At 52.4% G+C, this 27,354-nt stretch overlaps 1 protein-coding gene across 1 annotated transcript; it reads left to right on the plus strand.

The window, feature by feature from the left end:
* Positions 1 to 15: 15 nt before the first annotated feature.
* On the plus strand, positions 16 to 26,855 carry PPFIA3 (PTPRF interacting protein alpha 3; the record flags this gene model as incomplete). The annotated part of the gene is made up of 28 exons (XM_080702879.1): positions 16 to 255; positions 774 to 875; positions 1,181 to 1,345; positions 2,574 to 2,648; positions 3,000 to 3,074; positions 3,400 to 3,621; positions 4,909 to 5,055; positions 5,140 to 5,274; positions 6,012 to 6,095; positions 6,181 to 6,312; positions 6,716 to 6,778; positions 7,712 to 7,791; positions 7,989 to 8,133; positions 9,966 to 10,153; positions 11,253 to 11,475; positions 12,637 to 12,800; positions 12,919 to 13,046; positions 16,227 to 16,320; positions 18,628 to 18,709; positions 19,238 to 19,438; positions 22,206 to 22,268; positions 22,428 to 22,454; positions 24,941 to 25,116; positions 25,497 to 25,594; positions 25,764 to 25,939; positions 26,026 to 26,094; positions 26,288 to 26,459; positions 26,797 to 26,855. The coding sequence occupies 28 exons, from the start codon at positions 16 to 18 to the stop codon at positions 26,853 to 26,855; spliced, it is 3,585 nt and encodes a 1,194-aa protein (XP_080559005.1).
* Positions 26,856 to 27,354: the final 499 nt, after the last annotated feature.

A 27,354-nucleotide genomic window follows, 5' to 3' on the forward strand; every position in this document is an offset into this window, starting at 1 on the left:
GCCGGCACCGCCGCCATGATGTGCGAGGTGATGCCCACCATCAGCGAGGATGGCCGGCGGGGCTCGGCGCTGGGCCCGGACGAGGCTGGCGGCGAGCTGGAGCGCCTCATGGTCACGATGCTCACGGAGCGCGAGCGCCTGCTGGAGACGCTGCGCGAGGCGCAGGACGGGCTGGCCACGGCCCAGCTGCGGCTGCGCGAGCTCGGCCACGAGAAGGACTCGCTGCAGCGCCAGCTCAGCATCGCGCTGCCCCAGGTCTGGGCGGGGCCGGGCCCGGGGCGGGGCCTCGGCCAGGGCGGGCCCGGAGGAGGCGGGGCCTCGGGCGGGGCGGGGCCAGGGGCGGGGTCTTCGGGAGGCGGGGCCTCGGCGGTGGGTGCTTATGAGGGGTGGGGCCTCTGGAGGGCGGAGCTCGGGGTGCGTGGGCGGGGCTTGAACTGCAAGAAGAGGCCGGACTTAGGCAGGAGGGGCGTGGCCTCCAAGCTCCCAGGGAAGGAGGGATCAATTTTTTGTGTGTGTGGTACTGCGGGTGGAACCCAGGGGCGTTTCTACCTGCTGGCTATACTCCCAGACCTATTTTATATTTTATTTGGAAATGGTCTCACCAAGTTGCTGAGAGCCTCACTCAGTAGCTGAGGCTGGCTTCGAACCTGTGTGATCCTCCTGTCTCAGCCTCCCAAGCGCGGAGATTACAAGCGTGCGCCACCACGCCCGGCTTAAGGGATCAATGTGAAATAATTGATCGGATTGTCCTGATTCTGCCCACATCTGGACAGGAGTTTGCGGCTCTGACAAAGGAGCTGAACTTATGTCGGGAGCAGCTGCTAGAGAGGGAAGAAGAAATAGCAGAGCTAAAGGCGGAGCGGAACAACACGCGGGTGAGCAGTGCTGAGCGCTGGGCCTCAGTGGGTGTTGCCTGACCCACCTCCCTCCCCAAGCCCCGTTTTTTCTGCTCCCACCTCCTGGCCGGTCTCTTCCTCCGGTCCCACTCCTTCCCCGACACCTCTCCCTGATCTCCATACTATTCTCTCTACTTGCAGTGTTCGTTTCCTGACTCTACTGCTCTCTCTCTCTTTTACTTGGCTCCATCTCTTTCTCCATGTGTCCCCCACACACACTCCATCTCCTCTCTCGACCCTCTCCTGGTCCCCTTGCCTCTTTGACTGGGTGTCCTACCCTGCAGCTCCTCCTGGAACACCTGGAGTGCCTGGTGTCCAGGCACGAAAGGTCCCTGCGCATGACCGTGGTGAAGCGCCAGGCCCAGTCCCCGGGCGGGGTGTCCTCTGAGGTGGAGGTGCTCAAGGCTCTGAAATCCCTCTTCGAGCACCACAAGGCCCTGGATGAAAAGGTATGAGAATTGGGAGAACCAGGATGAAGAACAAAGACCCTTCTGCTGGGCGCATTGGTACACATCTGTAATATTTGGCAGGCTAAAACAGGAAGACTGCAGTTTGAGGCCAGCCTTGGCATCTTAACCAGAGCCTTCCCAAGTAATGAGACACTGTTTCAAAATAAATAAGCGGAGAGTGGTGGCCCACGCTTGTAATCCCAGTGCTTGGGAGGCTGAGACAGGAGGATCACACAAGTTCAAAGCCAGCCTCAGCTACTGAGTGAGGCTCTCAGCAACTTAGTGAGACCCTGTTTCCAAATAAAATAGAAAATAGGTCTGGGAGCATAGCCCGGAGGTAGAAAGCCTCTGGGTTCCACCCCAGTACCACAAAAACAAAACAAAACAAAATAACAATAGCAGGCATTGTGGCAGCACAACTGTAATCCCAGTACTTGGGAGGCTGAGACAGGAAGATCTTGCAGGTTTGATGTCAGCCTCATCAACTTAATGAGGCTCTTAGCAATAGTGAGACACTGTTTCCAAATAAAAAAATAAAATAGGGTTATAAGGCTAAAGGTATAGCCCAGAGATAGAAGGCCCCTGGTACCATCTCCTATACAACAAACAAACAAACAAACAAACAAACACAGAATGCCACAGAATCCCCCCGCCCGGGTTGATAGGAGATGCCCTGAATTGGATAGATTCTGACTGTGCTTGGTTGAGGATGTCCTAAGTGGGAAGAATGTTTTTATTTTATTTTATTTTATTTTTTGAGGTGCTAGGGGTGGAACCCAGGGCCTTTTCTACCTCTGGACTATACTCGCAGACCTATTTTAGACTTTATTTGGAAACAGGGTCTCACTAAGTTGCTGAGAGCCTCACTAAGTAGCTGAGGCTGGCTTCGAACCTGCGCCATACTCCTGTCTCAGCCTCCCAAGCGCTAAATTACAAGCATGCGCCATCACGCCAGGCTCAGGAAGAATGTTTACTGTAATGAACTGGGACATCTAAAGGGTTAGATATAACTGGCTAATAGTGATTGATAATAGAAAAACGGAGCAGTGTGGGAGCTACCAGTATGAAAGGCTGCCTGGTACCTGAGTGGAGCCAGACGTCCACTAAAGGGAGATGAATCCGTACATTGCCCTATCAGAACTGTCGCGGAGTGTTCTGGGCCAGGGTCAGCTCTCCCAGATTGGGTCTGGTCTCCATCTCATCGCAGTCCTCTCATCCCCATCCCCAGGTCCGGGAGCGGCTGCGGATGGCTCTGGAGCGAGTGGCAGTGCTGGAGGAGGAGCTGGAGCTGAGCAATCAGGAGGTGGGAGTGGATCTAAGGGACTGTTGCCTCCCTGGGGCGGATCTAAGGGACTATCAATATGCCAAGCTGATTGGGCAGGATCCAAAGGCAGAGAACCAATGGGTTTGGACCATGAAAAAGAAACCAATGGGATTCCTAGGGAGCCACTCATTGGGCGGGGCCAAGCGTAGACTCTCCCAGTGACTGAAAGTGAGAGGAAGGAAAAACCTGGGCTGGGGCTCAGGCTAGGACTGAGGAGAAAATGGTTGGATTGGGAAAGGAGGGGCTAAAGAGAAAACCTCAATCTTCCCTTAAAAGTCAAGCTGGGGTCCCAGGAGCACCTTTGGCCTGATCCCCCTTTCACTCTTCCAGACCCTGAGCCTTCGGGACCAGCTGTCTAGGCGGAGGTCGGGCCTGGAAGAGCCGGGCAAGGATGGAGAAGGGCAGGTAAGAGGTGGCAGTCCCTTCCCTGTGACCTCCACTCAACTCCCCCCCTTCGTGATGGTGATCTTAATGTTTGTTACGATACTCACTAGCCCGAGGACATTTGAGCCCCTAAAACCCTTGCCAGCTTTTGAGCTCTGGTTCAGATCACCTTAGCTAACTTCTAAGACCACCAGTGACCCTTGTGAACGCTGACCAGCAGAATCCCTACGGATCTTTGATCGTCCACACACACACCTCAGCTAGCTGACCGACTTTCCTCTTGCGTTCCTTCTCTGTCGTCTCTGCGCTCCCCTTCTGGGTTCTGTCCTTTCCTCTCCCACTCCAGACCCTCGCCAATGGCCTGGGTCCCGGTGGGGACTCCAACCGGCGCACAGCAGAGCTGGAGGAGGCCCTGGAGCGGCAGCGTGCGGAGGTGTGCCAGCTGCGGGAGCGCCTGGCGGTGTTGTGCCGTCAGATGAGCCAGCTGGAGGAGGAGCTGGGCACCGCCCACCGCGAGCTGGGTAAGGCCGAAGAAGCCAACTCCAAGCTGCAGCGCGACCTCAAGGAGGTGAGGTGGGAGCCCCGGGCGGGCTGCCGTCTGTTACTCCCCTCACCCTTACATTTGTCCAAAGTAACTGAGCTCATGAATGGTGGAACCTGGATTCAGTCCCCTGTGTGGACTCACCACCTCTCTGACCTTCGGTTTCATCGCCTGAAAAAAAAAAAAAATAGGGCTTATGACGCTTATTAGAAGCTTAGCATCAGCCAGGCACAGTGGAGCACACTTGTAATCCCAGTACTTGGGAGGCTGAGACAGGAGGACCAAAGGTTCAAGGCCTCAGCTACTTAGGCCCTCTGCAACTCAGTGAGACCTTGTTTCAAAATAGAGAATAAAAAGTAGGGCTGACGCCGGGCATGGTGGCGCACGCTTGTAATCCCCGTGCTTGGGAGGCGGAGACAGGAGGATGGCACAGGTTCGAAGCCAGCCGTGCTGGCTTAAGAGACCCTGTTTTCAAAAATTAAAAAGTATAAAATAGGTCTGGGATTGTAGCTTGGAGGTAGAAAGGCTTCCAGGTACCCCGGTATCTGGAGGTGTAGCTCAGAAGTAGAATGCTCATGGGTTCCACCCCCTAGAAATTTTTTGCTTATATTGCATTAGCTGGGCATCTTGGTACACACCTGTAATCCCAGTACTTGGAAGGCTGAGACAGAAGGATGGCAGGTTTGAGGAGCCTCAGTAATTAGGGATACTCTCATTAACCTAGTGAAACCCAGTTTCAAAATAAAGATAAATTAGGACTGGCATGTAGCTCAGAGGTAGAACGTTCCTGGGTTCAATCCCTAGTAACGCGGGCCTGTGTGCACACGCGCATGCATGTACACACACACACACACACACACACACACACACACACACACAAAGTCTTCAGTTATCATTAGGGGAGGGTCTACGTCAGAACTGCCTTAGAAGCTATGGGTGGCATACATCTGTAATTCCAGCACATGAGAGACTGAGGCAGCCTCTGAGGATTGCAGGTTTAAAGTCATCCTCAGCAATTTAGCAAACCCCTGTTTCAAAATAAAAAATAAAAAGGAAGGGGAGTGTACCTCAGAGGTAGAATGTCCCTGGGATCCCCAGTTAAAAAAATAAAAAAGCAGCTATAGAAGGCTTGGTACCACGATTTTAACTCTCAAATGGCAGGGAACTTAGGGTGTCCTCATCCTGATAGCGCCAAGAGTCAGGGGACTTTATTTCCCAGGAAACCCTGGGGTGCCTTGCCTGGGGTTCTAAGCCTAGACTACCTCGGGGGCTTCTGGGAGCTGTGGTCCATGTGACCCTTGGCGCTCGCTGCAGGCGCTGGCTCAGCGGGAGGATATGGAGGAGCGCATCACCACCCTGGAGAAGCGGTATCTGAGCGCCCAGCGGGAGGCCACGTCTCTGCACGACGCCAACGACAAGCTGGAGAACGAGCTGGCTAGCAAGGAGTCGCTGTACCGGCAGGTGGGGGCACACCTGGAGCGGGGCGATGGAGGGCCGCGGCCCTTGTGACCTAGCCCTTCTGCTCCCTCTGCTTCTCCGACCCAGAGTGAAGAGAAGAGCCGTCAGCTGGCCGAGTGGCTGGACGATGCCAAACAGAAGCTGCAGCAGACGCTGCAGAAAGCCGAGACCTTGCCTGAGATAGAGGCGCAGCTGGCCCAGCGCGTGGCCGCGCTCAACAAGGTGAGGGGAGGTTTGGGTCAGGGCACTGGGGGAGGCCTGGACTCGGGGAGCAGGGGCGGGGCTAGGAGAGGAGGGGGTCTGTTTAAAAGGCCTGGCGTGGTGGCGCACCCTTGTAATCCCCGCACTTGGGAGGCGGAGACAGGAGAAGCGCGCAGGTTCGAAGCCAGCCGCGCTGGTTTAAATAAAAATATAAACTAGGTCTGGGAGTGTAGCCCGGAGAAGGCCCCTGGGTTCCACCCGCAGTACTGCAAAAACAAAAACATAAAGAATAAAAAACAGACGCCGGGCGTGGTGGCACACGCTTGTAATCCCTGCGCCTGGGAGGCGGAGACAGGAGGATCGCGCAGCCGCGCTGGCGTAAGAGACCCTGTTTCAAAAATATAAAATAGGTCTGGGAATGTAGCCTGGAGGTAGAAGGGCTTCCAGGAATCCCAGTACCACCAAAACAAAACAAAACAAAAGAATAAAAAACAGGGCTGGGAGTGTAGCTCTGTGGTAGAATGTTCCTGGGTTCCATCCCCAGTGCCACAAAAACACAAACAAAAACAAATAAACAGGTGGAGTGGCCTGGAACTTGAGAGGGATGGAACAGGTCCTGAGAAAGGAGACAGGGCCTGGGCCTGAGACCCTGGGGCAGGGCAGGGGCCTGGAGCTCGCGGTGGGGCCCTGCGGGACGGGACCCTGGCTGGATGGGCGGGCTGGGGGTAGAGTCAGAGGCCGTGGGTTCTGTCCACCAGGCCGAGGAGCGTCACGGGAATTTCGAGGAGCGGCTTCGACAGCTGGAGGCCCAGTTGGAGGAGAAGAACCAGGAGCTGCAGCGGGTGAGCGGGCTGCGCCCGGGAGGGCGGAGCTCTGAGGCTGGGGGCGGGGCCCGCTGAGCGCCACGCCCCGCTCTGCTCCGGGCAGGCCAGGCAGCGGGAGAAGATGAACGACGACCACAACAAGCGGCTGTCCGAGACAGTGGACAAGCTGCTGAGCGAGTCCAACGAGCGGTTGCAGCTGCACCTCAAGGAGCGCATGGGGGCCCTGGAGGAGAAGGTACACCCCAGCCGCAGACTCCCGCTCCGGGGCCCACGTGGTTCGCCTGGTCGGTTGTCTGAGATGCCCCTAAGCTTGGGCTTCCCGAAATCGACAGTCTCTGCTCTGTTGCTGAGAAGCTTTTCACTTCGTGTAAACATTCCAAGCCTGAATTCAAAGGGTATCCATACCCTGTGTTCTGCTTTCGAAAGGTCCAGCAGTCAAGACCCTCAAACCCTGAATCCTCTCCATTACACAGACCCGAGGACTCCTCTCCCTACGTGCATCCTTGGCTCCAAACCCTCCCTCCCCCGCGTTTGCCAGCACCCCATTCCTCCGGGTCCCCCAGGCCTGTCTCTGCACTGGTGGCCCCTTGGGGATCTTAATTGGGTCCCTAGTCATCACTTGACCTCTGTCCCCATAGAATTCACTCAGTGAGGAGATCGCCAACATGAAGAAGCTGCAGGATGAGCTGCTGCTTAATAAGGTGGGGCCTCGGGTGGGAGGAGGGCGGTGGGGCAGGGGAAGGGCAGGTGCCAGACTGCCCGGCTCTGCGCTCTCTCCCCTTCCTCCTCCTCCTCCTCCTCCTCCTCCTCCTCCTCCTCCTCCTCCTCCTCCTTCCTCCTCCTCCTCTTCTTTTGGAACTGGAGATTGAATGCAGGGGCAGTCTACCTGTGAGCTACATCCTCAGTCCTTTTTATTTTTTGTTTGCCAACAGTAAACAGGGTTTTGCTAGGCTACTGAGAGTCTTGCTATGTTTCTGAGGCTAGTCTCAAACCTAGAATCCTCCTGTCTCAGCCTCCCAAGTACTAGGATTACTGGCATATGCTCCTACCCCTGGATAAGTTTCTGTCTTTCTTTCTTTCTTTCTTTCTTTTCTTTCATTTTGTAGTACTGGGGATTGAACCCAGGGGCATTTTACCTCCAAGCTATACCCCCAGCCCTAGTTTTTTTTGTTTTTGTTTTTGTTTTGTTTTTGTTTTTTTTTTTTTTTTTTTGGTGGTACTGGGGTTCCTGGAAACCCTTCTATCTCTGGGCTACACTCCCAGACCTATTTTACATTTTTTAAATTTTGAAACAGGGTCTCTTAAGCCAGCGAGGCTGGCTCTGAACCAGCACGATCCTCCTGTCTCCGTCTCCCAAGCGCGGGGATTACAAGCGTGCGCCACCACGCCCAGCCAGCCCTAGTTTTTATCCTTTATTTTGAAAAACTAAGTTGTGGAGGATCTCATCAAGTAGCTGAAGCTGGTCTCAAACCTGTGATCCTCCTGTCTCAGCCTCCCAAGTACTGAATTACAATATGCTTAATAAGCCTGGCTCCCAACAGGTCCCTTTCTTAAACCCCTCTCCCAACTTGTCCCAAGCCACATCCATGCCCATGACTCAGGGTGACCTGACACCTCCAATCCCCTCCCCTCAGGAGCAGCTTTTAGCTGAAATGGAACGGATGCAGATGGAAATCGACCAGCTGCGGGGGAGGCCACCGTCCTCCTATTCCAGGTGACAGTGGCCCTCCTTGCCCCTCCTCTGCCCAGGGATCCACTCTGGTCGACTCACCCTCCTGATCCCACCCCCGTCCTCCTGAGACTTCCACTCATCCTCTTATTTTTTACCCCCCACTCATTTGTCCTTGTGACCCCTGACCTCTCTTCCTCTTCCTGACCCATGGATCCCTGACCGCCTTCCCCCACCCACAGGTCTCTCCCTGGCAGTGCCCTGGAGCTCCGTTACTCCCAGGCACCCACGTTGCCTTCTGGTACCCCCCTGGATCCTTATGGGGCTGGGAGTGGCCGGGCCAGCAAGAGGGGCCGCTGGTCGGGGGTCAAGGATGAGCCCTCTAAGGTCAGCAGCCACCTCTGGGGCTTCCACTGAAGGGCTTGGGCGAGCAGCGGCGGGGATGGAGCCCAGTCGGCAGGGCTCAGGGAGGAGGCTGAGTGAGAGGCAGCATCTCCTGGACTCACCTGTCTTTTCTCCTCCGCACGCCTCCCACCCTGGCACCTCTGTCATCCTCACTGCCTGTGGGTCCCTCCTGTGGATATTGTACTACCTGGTAAGCACCTGAGAGTCACGGCTGGATGGAGGCAAGGGTGCAGAATCCAGTCCCCAGCACTTGGGAGGCTAAGATGGGAGGATCGCAGGTTCAAGGCCAGTCTCAGCAACTTAAACGAAGTTGCCAGCAATTTAGTGAGACCTGATTCTACATAAAAAATAAGATATAAGCCGGGCATGGTGGCGCACGCTTGTGATCCCAGCATCTGGGAGGCTGAGACAGGAGGATAGGGTTTGTGGCCAGCCTCAGCTATGTAGTGAGGTCCTCTGCAACTCAGTGAGACCCTGTTTCAAAATAAGGAATAAAAAATAGGGCAGGGGGTGTAGCTCGGAGGTCAAATGCCCCTGGGTTCCATCCCCAGACCTGCAAAAAAAGGAAAAAAGAAAAGAAAAAAAAAAGAAAATAGGGCTGGGGGTATAGCTCAGAGGTAGAATGCCCCTGGATTCAAACCCCAGTACCACAAAAGATAGTAAAGTAAAATAAAAATGGTGGAGATGTAGCTCAGTGGTAGAGCATTTGCCTGGTATGCACAAGGCCCTGGGTTCCATCCCCAGTATGCCCCTCCCCCACAAAGTCTTTTATTATTCTTTTTTTTTTTTTTTTTTGCAGTACTGGGGATGGAACCCAGGGGCATTCTACCTCTGAGCTACACCTCCAGCCCTATTTTTTATTCTTTATTTTGAAACTGGGTCTCACTGAGTTGCAAAGGGCCTCACTAAGCAGCTGAGGCTGTCTGCAAACCACAATCCTCCTGTCTCGGCCTCCCAAATGCTAGGATTGCAAGCGTGTGCCACCGTGCCTGGCTAAACAAATTATTTTAATATAAGCCAGGTGAGGTGGTGCACCCTTGTAATCTAAGTTCTTGGGAGGCTGAGACAGGAGGATGGCAGATTCAAGGACAGCCTCAGCAAGTAGTGAGAGTCTCATCAGCCTAATGAGACCCTGTTTCTTTTTTTCTTTCTTTCTTTCTTTCTTTCTTTCTTTCTTTCTTTCTTTCTTTCTTTTTTTTCTTTTTTTTTTTTTTTTTTTGGTGGTACTGGGGTTCCTGGAAACCCTTCTACCTCCGGGCTACACTCCCAGAAACCTATTTTTTATATTTTTATTTGGAAAAAGGGTCTCTTAAGCCAGCAAGGCTGGCTTCGAACCTGCACGATCCTCCTGTCTCCACCTCCCAAGTGCAGGGATTATAAGCGTGCGCTACCATGCCCGGCATGAGACCCTGTTTCTAAATAGTAAAATAAAAAGGGCTGCCGGTCGTGGTAGCTCATGTTTGTAATTCCAGCATTCCAGGGGCTGAGACCGGAGGATCGCGGTTTGCAGACAGTCTCAGCGACAGCCTCAGCTACTTAGTGAGGCCCTTTGTAACTCAGGGAGACCCTGTTTCAAAATAAAGAATAAAAGATAGGGCTGGGGGTATAGCTCAGAGGTTGAATGTCCCTGGGTTCCATCCCAGTACTGCAAAAAAAAAAAAAAGGACCTAGAAAAGAGTATGGGCTGGGCTGGGCTGGGCAGGGTGTGTGGACAGGGTCAGGGTGGGTGGGCAAGGCCAGGACCCGTGAGTGAGGACCCTGTGCCAGCCTTGGCCCCATCTACCTGGTGTCCCTCTGTTCCCACACAGAGATAGGATTGGGAGCGGTCTGCCCCTGCAGGGTCTATCCCACCCCCGTTCCCTGGGGAGCTGGATGGCTCTGACGAGGAGGAAGCGGAGGGGATGTTCGGGGCAGAGCTGTTGTCCCCCAGTGGGCAGGCCGATGTGCAGACGCTGGCCATCATGCTTCAGGAACAGCTGGAGGCTATCAACAAGGAGATCAAGTGAGTACTGGCCAGGCCCCTCCGGCTCCTGGACCCTTGGCTGAAGGCCTGAGCCCAGCCACTTTCCACCATCCTCAAGGACCTGTCCCAGCCGGCACTTCCTCTGGTGTCTGTTACCCCCCACACCCAGAAGGCCTCCATATGACAGATGCTTATATAGCCCTCAGCCAGGAGTCACAGCTTCCACAGATCTCAATGGCTGCACCCTCAAATACCCAAAACTCAACTCAGCACATCAAGAATCTTCCAGTGCACCATGGATCTTATGGCTTCACATAACCAATTACCAGAGTCTTCCAGGACCCCAAAAATCTCGACACAAGACCCAATCTGAAACACCAAGAATCCAAGATTTTTTTTTTTTTTTTGGTATTGGGGATGGAACCCCAGGGCATTCTATCTCTCTGAGATACACTCCCAGCCCTATTTATTTATTTATTTATTTATTTATTTATCTATCTATTTGCAGTACTAGAGATTGAACCCAGGGGCATTCTACCTCCGAGCTACACCCCCAGCCCTATTTTTTATTCTTTATTTTGAAACAGGGTCTCACTGAGTTGCAAACAGCTTTACTAAGTAGCTGAGGCTATGTGACCAAACCATGATCCTTCTGTCTCAGCCTCTCAAATGCTGGAATTGGGATTACAAGTGTGCGCCTATTTTTTTTTAATTCTTTATTTTGAAACAGCGTCTCACTGAGTTGCAAAGTGCCTCACTATGTATTGTTTGAGGCTGTCCACGAACCTGTGATCCTCCTGTCTCAGCCTCCCAAGTGCTGAAATTGCAAGCCTGCACCACCATACCAGGCTCATGGCCATCTTTCTATAATTCGACACAACTACTTGGTTATCAAGGCCACCCCAATGCAGATCCTGATCTCCCTGACAGAACTAATCCCTCCTTGGCTTCCGGAGACTGTCAGAGCTCCCTGGCTCCCCTTGAATCTATGGGGCCATCATGAATCCACCAAACCCCCTGACTTGCTTGGGCCTTCCCCAGAGTCCCCCTGCCTCACAATCCTTTCTGGCCTATTGTGATCCTTAGACCTCCTCTCCCTCTCAGCCAGGTACCCCGTCTCCCCTGCTTCCCTCCCCAGGTTAATCCAAGAGGAGAAGGAGACAACAGAACAGAGAGCAGAAGAGCTGGAGAGCCGGGTGTCCAGCTCCGGCCTGGACTCGCTGGGCCGCTACCGGAGCAGCTGCTCCCTGCCCCCGTCCCTGACCACCTCCACCCTTGCCAGCCCCTCCCCTCCCAGCTCTGGCCACTCAACACCTCGTCTGGCTCCGCCCAGCCCTGCCCGGGAGGGCACCGACAAGACTGTGAGTGTTCCTGGACCCCCCAGCCTGGCGGGAGGATGAGGAGAGGTCAGAAACAGGGCCTCCCAACAAATAGCTGCAATAACCCCTTACACCTGTGGTTTCCAGAAATATCCTTAGCTTTCTCTCAAACCCCCCACTCAAAGGACAAAGGAGAGGCCAAGTTAGTGAGTTCATTCTAGTCAGACATGGTCTACTTGTCCTATGCACCAAGTTTCAGCATAGGATGTGTTTGTTGAGATGGGTGGGATCTTGCCACGTGGTTCTGGCTGACTTCAAGCTCCAGTCATCACCCTACCTCGGCCTCCTGAGTAGGTGGGGCTATAGGCATGTGCCACCTTGACTGCTACTGCTGTATCCCTGGGCCTATTTTATTATGTATATATGTATGTATGTATGTATGTATGTATGTATGTATTGGTACTAGGGATTGAAGCAAGGAACATTCTGCCCCAGATAGGACATTTTTTTAAGAAAATGTTTCCCTAGCTAGGGATGTAGCTCAGAGGTTGAATGCCCCTGGTTCAATCCCCAGTACCACACACACACACACACACACAAAGTTTTTGCGACTAAACATACACTTTAGAATTACAATTTGGTACTCAGAATTGACCTTTGAGCTGGGTGTGGTGGTGCACACTTGTAATCCTAGTACTTGGGAGGCTGAGATGGGAGGATCTCAATTTGCAGCCAGCCTCAGCTACTTAGTGAGGCCCTCCGCAATTTAGTGAGACTCTGTGTCAAAATAAAGAATAAAAATTGGGCTGGGGGGCTGTGATTTGGAGGTAGAATGCCCCTAATTTCAATCCCCAGCACCACACACACAAAAAATTGATCTTTGAGGGAGGCAAAGTGATATGAGCTTTATTATGTTTTCTTATTATGTTTTCAGGATCTATAACTAATTACCTTTCTTTGAGGCTAAGCATTTCCCATTCTTGGTACCAAAAGCAAATATAATACCATAAATATGAGTTTGGCAAGCTCCAGGGGAACTCTGATCATTGCCTTCCTGTCTCCTATAACCGAGGCTACCTTGAGATACAGTGCCCCGAACCAGGGCCACCTAAGGCACCTGCTGGCAGACATCCCAATTTATAGGGAGCCTCTAACATGACCCCTTCTACTTAATCCAGCATCTATGTCCCTCCCTATCCCCAGAATCATGTCCCCAAGGAAGAAGCTGGGGCTCCCCGAGGGGAGGGGCCAGCCATCCCAGGAGACACTCCGCCACCCACTCCCCGCTCCGCCCGTCTTGAAAGAATGACCCAGGCCTTGGCGCTGCAGGCCGGGTCCCTGGAGGATGGGGGGCCTCCACGGGGAAGGTCAGTAGGGACAAGGATGGGAACGGGAGGAGCATGCTTGGGAGGATGAGGCGGGAGCGTACAAGGACTTGGAGGGGGAGGACATCCCAGGAGGCCCTCACTGTATTCTGCTTACTAGTGAGGGCACCCCAGATTCCCTGCACAAAGCCCCCAAGAAGAAGAGCATCAAGTCATCCATAGGCAGACTCTTTGGCAAGAAAGAGAAGGGACGAATGGGACCCCCAGGCCGGGACAGCTCTTCTCTGGGTGAGTACTAGGACCCCCATCAGTCTTCTCTTTGTCCCTCTCGCTCCCTTTCTTTATTCTTTTCATCTTCCCTTCACGTTCATTTCCATCTTCATTCATTTGGTGGTTCATTTAGAATGCGGCAGAGTAGGACTTGAAGTGGTAGATACAGGTGCAGGGAAAGAGAAAGGTTCTTTCTGGTGCCTTCCTGGGTAACTGGACGGGTAGTGAATATATGTATTTATGTATTTATTTATTATTTGCAGTACTGGGAATGGAACCCAAGGGCATTCTACCTCCGAGCTACACCCCCGGTCCTATTTTTTAGTCTTTTAAATTTTTTTAATTTATTTATTTTTCAGGTCTGGGGAGAGAACCCAGCGGCATTCTACCTCCTAGCTACACCCTCTGCTCTATTTTTTATTCTTTTTTTTTTTTTGCAGGGGGGTGGTCTGGGGATGGAAGCCAGGGGCATTTGACCTCTGAGCTACACTCGCTGCCCTATTTTTTTTTTTTATTCTTTATTTTGAAACAGGGTCTCACTAAGTTACAGAGGGCCTCACTAAGTGGCTGAGGCTCTCTGTGAATCGCCATCCTCCAGTCTCAGCCTTCCAAATGCTGGGATTACAAGCTTGCACCACCATCCTCCCCTTATTCTTTTATTCTTTATTTTGAAACACTGTCTCACTAGGTTACAGAGGGCCTCACTAAGTAGCTGAGGCTGCCCTGAGCCACCATTCTCCTGTCTCCACCTCCCGAAAGCTGGGATCACAAGTATGCACCACCAAGCCCGGCCTTATTTATTTATTTATTTATTGAGATACTGGGGAAGGAACCCAGGGGCTTCCTTTCTTTTTTTTTTTTTTTGTGGAACTGGGGGTGGAACCCAGGGGCTTTTTTTTTTTTTTTTTATCGCTGTGCTATACTCCCAGACCTATTTAATACTTTGTTTGAAAACAGGGTCTCACTAAGTTGCCGAGAGCCTCACTAAGTAGCTGAGGCTGGCTTTGAACCTGTGCAATCCTCCTGTCTGTCTTCCAAGTGGTGGGATTACAAACATGTGCCACCACGCCCAGTTCTTATCCTTTTTTTTTTTTTTTTTGTGGTACTGGGGTTCCTGGAAACCCTTCTACCTCTGGGCTACACTCCCAGACCTATTTAATGTATTTTTTTTTAATTTGGAAACAGGTTCTCTTAAGCCAGCGCGGCTGGTTTCAAACCAGTACGATCCTCCTGTCTCTGCCTCCCAAGTGTGGGGATTACAAGCATCTGCCACCATGCCCAGCTCACCCATATTTTTAAACAGAGAAAGAGAGTGGTGCATCCTAAAGGCTGGTGTGCTACAGCCTGCTTCTACTGGCTTGTGAGAGCTGTTCTTTCAGGAATTTTATGAGTTCCCTAACATCACATTCGTCTCTTGAAACTGGCCAGGGTGAGCCAGATGTGGTAGCACACTCCTGTAATCCCAATACTGGGAGGCTTAGACAAGAGGACTGCAGTTTCCAGGACAACCTCAGCAACACATCAAGATTGTTGGCAGCCTAATGAGACCCTGTTTAAAAACAAAATGTAGGGTGTGCTGACACACCCTTTTTTTTTTTTTTTTTTTTTGGTGGTACTGGGGTTCCTGGAAGCCCTTCTTCCTCCGGGCTACACTCCCAGACCTATTTTATATTTTTGAAACAGGGTCTCTTACGCCAGCACGGCTGGCTTCAAACCTGCGCGATCCTCCTGTCTCCGCCTCCCAAGCGCAGGGATTACAAGCGTGCGCCACCTGACACACCCTTTTAATCCCAGCATTTGGGAGGCTGAGGCAGGAGAATCACCGTTCATGGACAGCCTCAGCAACTAGTGTGGCTCTCAGCAACTTAGGGAGACCCTGTTTCCAAATAAAAATAAAACAGGGATGGGGTGTAGCTCAGAGGTAGAATGCTCCTGGGTTCAATCCCCAGTACCAAAAAAAAAAAAAAAAAAAAAAGAAAGAAAGAAAAGAAAAAAAAGAGAAATTTTAGAAAAGGTTGGAGGTGTACTCTAAAGTTAGAATGCCCTATGTTTCATTCTCATTACCAAAAAAAGAGAAAAGGAAAAGAAAAGGGGGGATAGAAAAAGAAAAATTGTGCTGGGTATTGTGGTAATCCCAATACTTGGGAGGCTGAAACAGGAGGATCACAGGCTGAAGCCAGCCTCAGCAATTTAGTGAGACTCTGTTTCCAAATTAAAATAATAAGAATAAGAATAATAAAGCCAGCGTGGTGGCACAGGCTTGTAATCCCAGCATTTGGGAGGCTGAAACAGGAGGATCAGGGTTTGCGGACAGCCTCAGCTACTTAGTGAGGAGGCCCTTTGCAACTCAGTGAGACCCCGTTTCAAAATAAAGAATAAAAATATAGGGCTGGGGGTGTAGCTCAGAGGTAGAATGCCCCTGGGTTCCATCCCCAGTACCACACACACACACAAAAAATAGGGCTGAGGGTGTAGCCTGAAGGTAGAAGGCCCCTGGGTCCCATCCCCAGTATCACAAAATAAATACATACATATATACAAAATAAATAAATAGAGAGAAAGAGAGAAAGAAGACCATATTTCAACATTAAAAAATAAGAAAATAGCTGGGCATGGTGGCGCACACTTGTAATCCCCGCGCTTGGGAGGCAGAGACAGGAGGATCGCGCAGGTTAGAAGCCAGCCATGCTGGTTTAAGAGACCCTGTTTCCAAATTTTAAAAAGTATATATATATAAAATAGGTCTGGGAGTGTAGCCCAGAGGTAGAAGGGTTTCCAGGAACCCCAGTACCAACAACAACAACAACAACAACAACAAAGAAAATAGAGAGAGAGAGAGAGAGAGGGAGGGAGGGAGGGAGGGAGGGAGGGAGGGAGGGAGGAAGGGAGGGAGGAAGGAAGGAAAAAGGAAGGAGGTCCTGGTGAGATTATTTGTACCATGAAAACTGGCAAACACTGCAAATCAGAGAATTCCTTTTCTCTCCCCAGGGAGCTAGTTGCTAGGCATTTACCAGCACACCACTGCCACCTTACCAAGACCAGCCCTTCTTATGGGATGGCTCCCCCGGTTCATTGCTTGGGAGGTGACATCGGTGCCTCTCTGGTTTTTTACCCACTCCGTGTGGCCTCACAACTCCCCGGCCCGAGCGACTCTGCCTCCCCATTGAGACTTTCCCACTTGATCTTCTCTGCCTCCAGCTGGAACACCCTCAGATGAGACGTTGGCCACTGACCCTCTGGGGCTAGCCAAGCTGACGGGCCCGGGAGACAAGGACCGAAGGAACAAGAGGAAGTGAGTGTGTCTGTGGGTGTATGGAGGGCTGTGGTGGTGGACACAGGTGAGATTAAAATGCTGGGAGCAGCTATCCATGATCCTGTATTTGCTTACCTAAGAATCCAGGAATTCCCAGTTTTTAATGTTCCTCTCTTTTGAGGTGGGGGTTGGGGGGAGATGGAGTTACACAGATTGATGGGTATTTTTTTTTTTTCAGTACTAAGGATTGAACCCAGGGGCATTCTACCTCTGAGCTACACGCACAGCCCTATTTTTTTTTTTTTTTTGCGGGTCTGGGGATGGAACCCAGAGCATTCTACATCTGAGCTACGCCCCCTGCCCTATTTTTTATTCTTTATTTTGAATCAGGGTCTCACTAAGTTGCGGGCCTCACTAAGTAGCTGGGGCTGTCCGTGAACTGCAACTCCCTTTCCAAGCGTGGAGATTACAATCGTGCGCCACCACGCCTGGCTTATTCTTTATTTTAAAATAAGATCTCTGCCGGGTGTGGTGGCGCACGATTGTAATCCCCGCGCTTGGGAGGCAGAGACAGGAGGATCGCGCAGGTTCGAAGCCAGCCTCGCTGGCTTAAGAGACCCTGTTTCCAAATAAAAATATAAAATAGGTCTGGGAGTATAGCCCAGAGATAGAAGGGCTTCCAGGAACCCCAGTACCATAAAAAATAAAATAAGATCTCCCTAAGTTGTGGAGGACCTCACTAAGCAGCTAAGGCCGGCTGCACACCTTCGACCCTCCCGTCTTAGCCTCCAAGTACTGGGATTACAAGCCTGCACCACCGTGCCTGGCTTCATGCATAATTTTTTTTTTTTTTATCTTCTGCCACATTTTCTTCATTCATCAAACGTACTTTTAAGCTGGGTACATTGTCGTGCACACCTGTGATCCTAGTACTTGGAAGGCTTGGATAGGAGAATTGTAGGTTCAGGGCCAGCCTCAGGAATTTAGCAAGACCCTATTTCTTTTCCTTCCTTCCTTCCTTCCCTCCTTTCTTTCTTTCTTTCTTTCTTTCTTTCTTTCTTTCTTTCTTTCTTTCTTTCTTTCTTTCTTTGCAGTACTGGGGACAGAAGGGGCATTCTACCTCCAAGCTACACCCCCAGCCCTATGTTTTAGTCCTTTTTATGTTTGAAACAGGGTCTCACTGACTTGTAGAGGGCCTCACTAAGTAGCTGAGGCTGTCCGAGAACCGCAATTCTCCAGTCTCAGCCTCCTGAATGCTGGGATTACAAGTGTGTGTCAGCACGCCCAGCTAGCTAGCTAGACCCTATTTCAACATGAAAAATAAGGCTGGGCGTAGTGGCGCAGGTTTGTAATCCCAGCATTTGGGAGGCAGAGATGGGAGGATTGTGGCTCATGGCCAGCCTCAGCTACTATTTAGTGAGGCTCCTTGCTAAGAACTTAGTGAGACCCTGTTTCAAAATAAATAATAAAAATTAGGGCTGGAGGTGTAACTCAGAGGTAGAATGCCCCTGGGTTCCATCCCCAGTACTGCAAAATAAATAAATAAATAAATAAATAAATAAATAAATAAATAAATGGCTGGGCGTGGTGGCACAGGCTTGTAATTCCAGTACTTGGGAGGCTGAGACAGGAGGCTCACAGGTTTGTTGCCAGCCTCAGCTATTTATGAGGCTCTTCTCAACTTAGTGAGAACCAATTTAAAAATAAAGAATAAGCCAGGCGTGGTGGCTCACGCTTGTAATTCCCGCTCTTGGGAGGCTGAGACAGGAGGATCGCACAGGTTCGAAGCCAGCCTCAGCTACTTAGTGAGGCTCTCAGCAACTTAGTGAGACCCTGTTTCCAAATAAAGTATAAAATAAGTCTGGGAGTATAGCCCGGAGGTAGAAAGCCTCTGGGTTCCACACCAGTACCACCAAAAAAAAAAAAAAAAAAAAACCCAAAAAACAACAACAAAAAAAACACCAACAACAAAAAACAAAATAAAGAATAAAAAAAGAGGGCTGGGGGTGTAGCTCGGAGGTAGAATGTCCCTGGGTTCAACCCCCAGTCCCGCAAAAATAAAAATAAAAAAGTAAACAAATACATAAATTAATAATAAAAATAGGGCTCGGGGTATAGCTGGGAAACAGAATGCTCCTGGGTTCAATCCCCAGTACCACAAAAATAAGTAAATAGATAAATAAGGCTAAGGGTGTAGCTTGAAGGTAGAATGCCTCTGAGTTGAATCCCCACTACCTAAGGAAATAGGTAAAATAAAGTGCTTTTACATGTCTGCGAGGATGAGGTCTGGGGAAAGGGCTGGGGGTCTCTGCCTGTGACAGCCCCTGTCCTGCTCTCCCCTGCCAGGCATGAACTTCTAGAAGAGGCCTGCCGTCAGGGCCTGCCTTTTGCTGCCTGGGACGGGCCAACCGTGGTCTCTTGGCTGGAGGTATTGGAGCCCAGAAGTCACCAGACTGTAGATCTCCAACCTCCACACAACCCCCCATCAAGGGAGGGCTGTGCCTACCCAGCCATCCTGCCCCAGTCCAGGGCGGGTGGGAGGGCGAGGGCCTGGAGGGGACAGGCTTCTGCCAACAGAGCGGCTTCTCTCCCCCCTCCACCCCTGCCCCTCCCGCCATGCCCACCTGGGCCCCTGTCCTTGTCCTCTCTCTCTGATTGTCTCTGTCTCCCCACGTCTCCGGGATTCTGCCTCTGTCTCTCTGCTTCTTTCCCCGTCTCTGGCTGTATTTCTGTATTTCCATCTCCCTCTGCACCCATTTCTTCCTCACTGTCCCTCCCCATCGCGCTCTCCCCTTGGGTGCCGGCACTTCTCTCTTCTCTCCCACGTCTCCCTGTCTGGTTCTCCTCCCGCGAACTTTCCCTTGTCTGTTTCGCCCCCACTCGCCTCTCCCATCTGTCGCCCTCTCTCCCTTTCCTCCTGTCTCTCTCCTCCCTGGCCCGCTCTCCTCTGCTCCAGCTGTGGGTAGGCATGCCCGCCTGGTACGTGGCTGCCTGCCGGGCCAATGTCAAGAGTGGTGCCATCATGGCCAACCTGTCGGACACGGAGATCCAGCGAGAGATCGGCATCAGCAACCCGCTGCACCGGCTCAAGCTCCGCCTGGCCATCCAGGAGATGGTCTCTCTCACCTCCCCCTCGGCGCCCGCCTCCTCCCGCACGGTGAGTGACGGCTCGACGGCCAATCCCGGCGCTCAGTGCCTCGGGCCCCGCCCACCCAGGCTAGCCATCCCGAGGCCCCGCCCCCTCCACCCGCGGCCGCGGGCGTGCGGCATCTGGTCCTTCTGGAGGGGACCCTGCTGCGTCCTTCCCTCCGACTCACCCCGCGCCTTGGCACTTGCTGTTCCCTTGGCCTGATTTTTTTCAGTACTGGAAAATCACCTTTGAGGTCTCTACTCAGGTATCACCACCAATAAGGGGCCTGAACCCACAGCCGAACCCATCACCCCCACCTCCAGCTCCCCAACACAACATCCACGACATTGGTTCGCCTTCTAAATGTTTTATCCTTTTCTTACAATTGTTTTTCTTTTTATGGTACTATTATTTTTTATTTTTATTTTTGTGGTACTGGGGATTGAGTCCAGAGTCATTCTACCTCTGAACCACACTCCCAGCCCGATTTTTTAAAAAAATTTGAAATAGGGTCTCACTAGGTTGATGAGAGTCTCACTACTTGCTGAAGCTGATCCAAGTACTGGGATCACAAGCATGCACCGCTATGCCTGGCTGGTTTTTATTTTGAGAAAGGATCTAAGTTGGTGAAGCTGGCTTGTGCCACCATGCCCCCCGCCTTCCAGCTTTTTGTTTTTTGTTTTTGTTTTTTTGTGGTACTAGGGATTGAATTCAGAGACATTTTACCTCTGAGCTACCCCACAAACCCTATTATTTTTTATTTGGAGACAGGGTCTCCTTCAGTTGTTGAGACTGGCCTTAAACCAACCTTCTGTCCAAGCCTCCCAAATACTGGGATTACGGGCATAGACCACCACGTCTGGCTCCTTACAGCTTTTTAATATGAGAAGTTTCAGTAGACATGGTGGGGCATGCTTGCAATCTCAGTTCTTAGGAGGCTAAGACAGAAGGATTAAAGGTTTGAGGCCAGCCTCAGCAACTTATAAGAAGACCCTGTTTTAAAAGAAAGAATACACTGGGTATGGTGGCCCACATCTGTAATCCCAGTATTTCTTCTCCAGGCTGAGACTGGAGGAGAATCGCGGGTTCAAGATCAGCCTTGGCAACTTAGCGGGACTCTCAGCAACCTAGCAGAATGCTGTTTCAAGACTAAAAAAAGAAGGAGAAGAAAAAAAAAAAGGCTGGGGGTGTAGCTCAGAGGTAGACAATAATAAATAAATAAATAAATAAATAAATAAATAAATAAATAACAAAAAGGGCTGAGTTAGTAACTTCAAAGTAGAATGACCCTGGATTCAATCCTCAGTACAAAGAAGAAGAAAAAAATACAAAAAATTACATGCACCCATGTCTAACTCAGGAATCTTAGGTCCTTTGCCATACTTGCTGTTTGCCGTTTGCATCTGTCTCTGAGGTACTTGCATGTATTCAAGGCATCACACCTTTTAGACTCCAAAACTACTTCTGCAGGTGCCTGTTCTCCACGGCTACTACACACCTTAGCCACATCGGAGTGTTAATATTATTAATTGCATCTCCTGGTCAGTATATACTCATATTTCCTTATCATATTTACACTGACTGTGCCTCTCCTGCTGTGATAAGGGTCGCATCTGTTGAGTTCCTTTCCATATCTGATACTTGCCAGGAATTGCGTGAACATTTGAGTCTGTGTATGAATTCCTAACTCGTGGGCTTGTTGGCAGCAGTAACTCAATAAATGTGAACAAACCCCACCCCCGCCACCAGACATTTGTCCCGTGGCTGGGTCTGCCACCTCCTTCTCAATCCTCCTTCTGAATATTTGTGTGAGATCAGAGAGGTGGTGTCATTTGTACAGGGCCACACAGCAAAATGCTTAACCAGAGCCGGGCGTGGTGGCGCATGCTTGTAATCCCAGCTTTTGGGAGGCTGAGACAGGAGGATTGCGGTTTAAGGACAGCCTCAGTTACTTAGTGAGGACCTTTGCAACTCAGTGAGACCCTGTTTCAAAATAAAGAATAAAAAAGCCGGGCGTGGTGGCGCACGCTTATAATCCCTGCGCTTGGGAGGCAGAGACAGGAGGATTGGGCAGGTTTGAAGCCAGCCGTGCCCGCTGGCTTAGGAGACCCTGTTTCCAAATAAAAATATAAAAATGGGTCTGGAAGTGTAGCCTGGAGGTAGAAGGGCTTCCAGGAACCCCAGTACCACCAAAAACAAAACAAAACAAAACAAAGAAACAAAAAAAAGAAGAAGAAGAAGAAAATAGGACTGGGGTATAGCTCGGAGGTAGAATGCCCCTGGTTCCATCCCCAGTACCGCAAAAAAAAAAAAAAAAAAAAAAACAAAAAAAACTTTGCTAGACCCAAATTCTTTTTTCTTTTCTTTTTTCCCTTTTTCTCTTTCTTTCTTTCTTCCTTTCTTTTTTTTTTTTTTTTTTTTTTTCGGTACTGGGGATCCTGGAAGCTCTTCTACCTCTAGGCTACACTCCCAGACCTATTTTTATATTTTTATTTGCAAACAGGGTCTCTTAAGCCAGCGAGACTGGCTTCGAACTTGCGCGATCCTCCTGTCTCTGCCTCCCAAGCGCGGGGATTACAAGCGTGCGGCTGGCCAGGCCCAACTTCTAACAAGGGTGCGTGGCACTTTGCACGCCCTCAATGAATGCTCACACTCCTTTCCTCTCTCAAGCTGAGCCCTGAGCCAGAAGCAGGGTGTCCATAAAAGCAGAGCCCCGGGGCCTGCGTAGTTGACAGCACCCCCTTCCCTCACGTAGAGTCTGCTCTCCTCACCCTCACACCCCCTCGCCCTTCAGCCCACAGGAAACGTATGGATGACACACGAGGAGATGGAGTCCCTCACCGCCGCGACGAAGCCCGTGAGTGCCCCTGATGGCGACCGCGGGGATGGCACTAACCCTCCCCGGGGGTGGGGGCGGGGACCGAGCCTGGGGCTGTCCGTCTGTCTGTCCCTTCCGTCCTCCTCTGCCTGCCCCTTAACCCACCCCTTCTCTCCCCTCTTCCCACTAACGGGTCAGGAGCCCAAGGAGATCAGCTGGGAGCAGGTAGGGGCGCGGGGCGGGCGTGGGCGCATGAAAAGGCTGTGCACGCTGCATGGACGCCCCTCCTCCCCCAGCCCCCCTGCCCGCCAGACCCTCCCATCGCCCCGCTGCGCCGCGCTCGGCTCTGGGCTGGTTCCTTGGGGCTTGATGGGGGCGATGTGGCAGCTCACAGGTTCCACGGTCAGCCGGTGCCCAGGTCATTCTACTGCTGTGGGTTTTCAGGGCTCCAGGGGCTGCTCCCTGCTTTTTTTTATTTATTTATTTTTAATTAATTAATTTTTTAAATTGGTGCATTGTAGTCATATATCAAAGCTCCCTGCTTTTAGTAGAGGAGTCTGTTTTCCCTGAGATCAGAGGAAGGGGGCTACGCTGCACTGATCCAGTTTCACCCGGGCACAGGGGGAAGCATTGGTTATGGTGGTGGCTGGATTAGAAGTGGGGAAGAGGGGTGACGTTTTGTTCTCAAAAGGAGGGAACTGTGGCCGAGCGTGGTGGCACAGGCTTGTAATCTCAGTACTTGGGAGGCTGAGACAGGAGGATTGCAGGTTGGAGACCAGCCTCAGCAATTTTGTGAGGTCCATTCCAATTTAGTGAGACCCTGTTTTGAAATAATAAAATAGGAGCCAGGCATGGCGGTGCACGCTTGTAATCCCAGCATTTGGGAGGCTGAGACAGGAGGATCATGGTTCAGACAGTCTTTGCAACTCAGTGAGACCCTGTTTCAAAATAAAGAATAAAAAACAGGGCTGGGGGTGTATCTTGGAGGTAGAATGCCCCTGGGTCCATCCCCAGTAACACACACACACACACACACACACACACATACAAATAAAATAGGAAATAGGGCTGGGGGTATAGCTCAGAGGTAGTATACCCCTGAGTTTCATCCCTCCATCTCTAGTACCACAAAAACAAACAAACAAACAAAGAAGGGGTACTGTGAGCCGGGTGTAGTGGTGGCGCATGCCTATAATCCCAGTATTTGGGAGGCTGAGACAGAAAGATCACAGATTCAAGGCCAACCTCAGCAACTCAGTGAGACTCTGTTTCAAAATAAAGAATAAAAGAGCTGGGCGTGGTGGCACACGCTTGTAATCCCAGCGCTTGGGAGGCTGAGACAGGAGGATCGCACAGGTTCAAAGCCAGCCTCAGCCACTTAGTGAGGCTCTCAGCAACTTAATGAGACCCTGTTTCCAAATAAAGTATAAAATAGGGCTAGGAGTATACCCCAGAGGTATAAAAGCCCCTGGGTTCCATCTCCAGTACCACAAAAAAAAAAAAAAAGAAAAAGAAATAGGGCTGGGGGTATAGCTCAGAGGTAGAATGCCCCTGGGTTCCATCCCAGTACCACAAAATAATTAATAATAATAATTAATAATAATAGAACAGGGTTCATTTGTCAATATCACAGAAAAGGGGGAAAGGCATGAACCCCTTTACTGTAGTGGGGTAACTTTGTTAGACTTTGATCTTTATTTCCAGCAAAGGAATGTTCTCATGCCAAAGCGAGTAAAGGACTTTGGGCTGATGCAGAACACTGTCCTGAGCCAGACACAGCAGTAGATTAGTATTTCCAAGATATTGCAGTAATGACAGTTCCTTGTTGGCTGGAGAGGCACATTGAAGAATCCACTGTCCTGACTTGGAAGGTTACTGATGTTGGACTGAGTTGGGAATAGAGTTAGACCAGTGCTTCAAAGTGGGCGCAGTGGCTCACTCCTGTAATCCCAGCGACTCTAGAGTCTGAGGCAGGAGGATCATAAGTTTGAGGCCAGTTTAGGCAATTTAGCAGGACCCAGTCTCAAAAAGTAAAATAAATAAATAAATAAAAGGGCTGAGGATGTAGTTCAGTGATACAGTGAGTGCCCCTGTGCTCAATCCCTAGTTCCATAGACGTTAAAAAGAAGAGTTCAGATCACCTGGGGATCTTGCGAAAATACAGACACTGATTTCAGTAGGGCTAACATGGGTCCTGAAGTTCTGCAGTTCCAAACAGTGCGTGGTGTGGCGTGATGGTGACTCTGAAGGTCGAAGGTCGCAGGACCACGGACTAAGTCGATTCTGTCATTAAGAAGGCCTAAGGGAAGCCGGGTGTGGTGGCGCATGCTTGTAATCCCAGCATTTGGGAGACTGAGACAGGATTGAGGTTGGCAGACAGCCTCAGCTACTGAGTGAGGCCCTTTGCAACCCAGTGAGACTGTTTCAAAAATAAAGAATAAAAAAAAAAAAAAAAAAGACTAGAAGTGTAGCTCAGAGGTAGAACACTCCTGGGTTCCATTCCTAGTACAAAAAAAAAAAAAAAAAAAAATGGAGGCCTAAGGCACAGCTTGGGATCCCCTCGGGTGTCCCCAGCGGACTGATACTGATCCTGGTCCTGCCCTGGGATGGGTAAACAATCTTGGGTTGGGGGATTGCACCGTACCCCTTTCGTACACACATGGGCAGGGGCCAGAGGGCCTGACCCCTCCCTCGCCTGCCCATGGCCCCAGATCCTGGCATATGGAGACATGAACCACGAGTGGGTGGGAAACGACTGGCTGCCCAGCCTGGGGCTGCCCCAGTACCGCAGCTACTTCATGGAGTCGCTGGTGGATGCCCGGATGTTAGACCACCTTAACAAGAAGGAGCTCCGGGGCCAACTCAAGATGGTGGACAGCTTCCACAGGTGGGGGCTGCCTGGCCAGTGGGGACAGTCCGTGGGGAAGCCCTGCCCCGGTCCTTGACCAGTGGGGCTGGCGATGGGAAATTCCTAGGATTATCTCTGGCCCTTTAGTCTGGGTTGTCAGGAAACCCCCGACTCTGTAGAAGATGGTCCATAGGCAAAACTCCGGTCCACGACGCCTTGGCTAGTGAACCCCATCAAGGGCAGCCAATAGGAGCAGCCTGTTGAGAATGCCCGCCTCCTGGGAGGGCCAAGGCGCGACTCCAGCGAGGATGGAACTCCCAGCCTCTCCCAGACCAGAGCCAATGGGGAGGGCCCGACAGGAGGCGCAGCTCGTGGGGCTCTGAAGGATGCTCTGTGACTCCACTTCCCCCGCTGCACAGGGTGAGTCTGCATTATGGGATCATGTGCCTGAAGCGGCTCAACTATGACCGGAAGGACCTGGAGCGGAGGCGGGAAGAGAGCCAGACCCAAATCCGAGGTGAGCCCACTAGACGAGCGAGCTTGGGCCCCGGGGGTGGGGCCGAGAGAGGGGTGATGCCAGCGAAGGGGAGGGGTAGAGCCAGCCTGGGGGCGGGCCAGGAAAGCGGAACCGAGGGCAGGGAGGCGCTAAAGTGGCCCGCCACTGGGAGGATCCCTTCCCCCTCCAGACGTGATGGTGTGGTCCAACGAGCGGGTCATGGGTTGGGTGTCCGGGCTGGGCCTGAAGGAGTTCGCCACGAACCTCACGGAGAGCGGGGTGCACGGGGCGCTGCTCGCCCTGGACGAGACCTTCGACTACTCCGACCTGGCCTTGCTCCTGCAGATCCCCACACAGAATGCACAGGTGAGCCGCCGCTGGGTCCGGAGCATGCTGGGCGCCCCCACCTCGCAGACCGCACGCTGCAATCCTCCTCCCGCTCTCCTTTCCAGGCCCGACAACTCCTGGAGAAGGAATTCAGCAACCTCATCTCCTTAGGCACAGACAGACGGCTGGACGAGGTGGGGGCCGCCGCAGCTCTGGAGGCTGGGCCCCTAACAGCGCCTCCAAATCGGAGCCCAAGGGGTGGGACTCGGTTTTGCCAGACGGGGTTGGAGGCTGGGCCAGGGGAGGTGGGGGGGCTGAGGGAGGGGAGACCCCGAGGGGCGGGCTCAAGGCGGGGGCGGAGCAGTCACTGCCCACACCTATACCTAGGACAGCGCCAAGTCCTTCAGCCGCTCCCCGTCCTGGAGGAAGATGTTCCGAGAGAAGGACCTCCGAGGCGTAACCCCCGACTCAGCTGAGATGCTGCCCCCCAACTTCCGTTCGGCTGCAGCAGGAGCCCTGGGCTCGCCGGGGCTCCCTCTCCGCAAGCTGCAGCCGGAAGGTGGGGTGCTCCCAAGTGCGAGCGCGCGTCCGCTTCCCTGGGTGGGAGGTGGACCGACTCGGCCTTCCAGCTTCCCCCGACGAACGGAACGCTCCATATTCCGGACGATCTGTGGAATGGATTAATCCCACACCCTCTGTCCAGGGTGGGAAACGACCTCACCCAGGGCCACCTGGGCACCTTGTTTTAGTCCCAGGCTGTGGGGAAGGGAGGAAAGCCGAGGTGGAGGCAGGAGGGGACGTCCGCGGGTATCTGGGCTGAGCTCACAGAGCCACGGGGACCATGGAGGGGGGGGGGAGCTGCGCGTGAACCGCTGCGCCCTCTTCTCTCCTTACAGGCCAAACTTCTGGGAGTTCCCGGGCAGACGGCGTCTCGGTCCGGACCTATTCCTGCTAGTGCAGGCCTTCAGGTGGGGGCGCGGGGCGATCTCGGGGCGCGGGGCCTTCGCGCCGGGTCCTCACCCCGCGCACTGCCGCCGCCGTCGCAGGTGACCTCCCTGGGATGCCAGAGGCGTCGGAGGCCGGGCCGCCCGAGCTCGCCCCGCCCGCCCGCGGACTGGACCATCTGCACAGACGGCGGGGAGCGCCCGGCCTGGGCCAGACCACGTGGACTGGACTGAGAGGGGAGACAGCGCGCGGGAAGAAGCCCCGCCCCGACCTCCGCCTTCCTTTTCTCTACTTTGTAATTTATTGATCAGTTTCCGATGGGAGGCGGGTGCCCTCCACCCGCGGGAAGGGGCGGGGCTTCCCTCCCGGGCCGCATGCGGGGAGAGGCTGCCCCCTCCCCATGTCCCTGCCCAGGCGCGGGGCCCAAGTCTTCCTTCTTCGTCCGAAAGGAGGGGAGGGGGGACTCGCTGCTACAAGCCTCGCCCCCTGTGCCACTCGGCCCGCCCGTC

This window comes from Muscardinus avellanarius (assembly GCF_963383645.1).
Source record: "Muscardinus avellanarius genome assembly, chromosome: 10".
NCBI lineage: Eukaryota > Metazoa > Chordata > Mammalia > Rodentia > Gliridae > Muscardinus > Muscardinus avellanarius.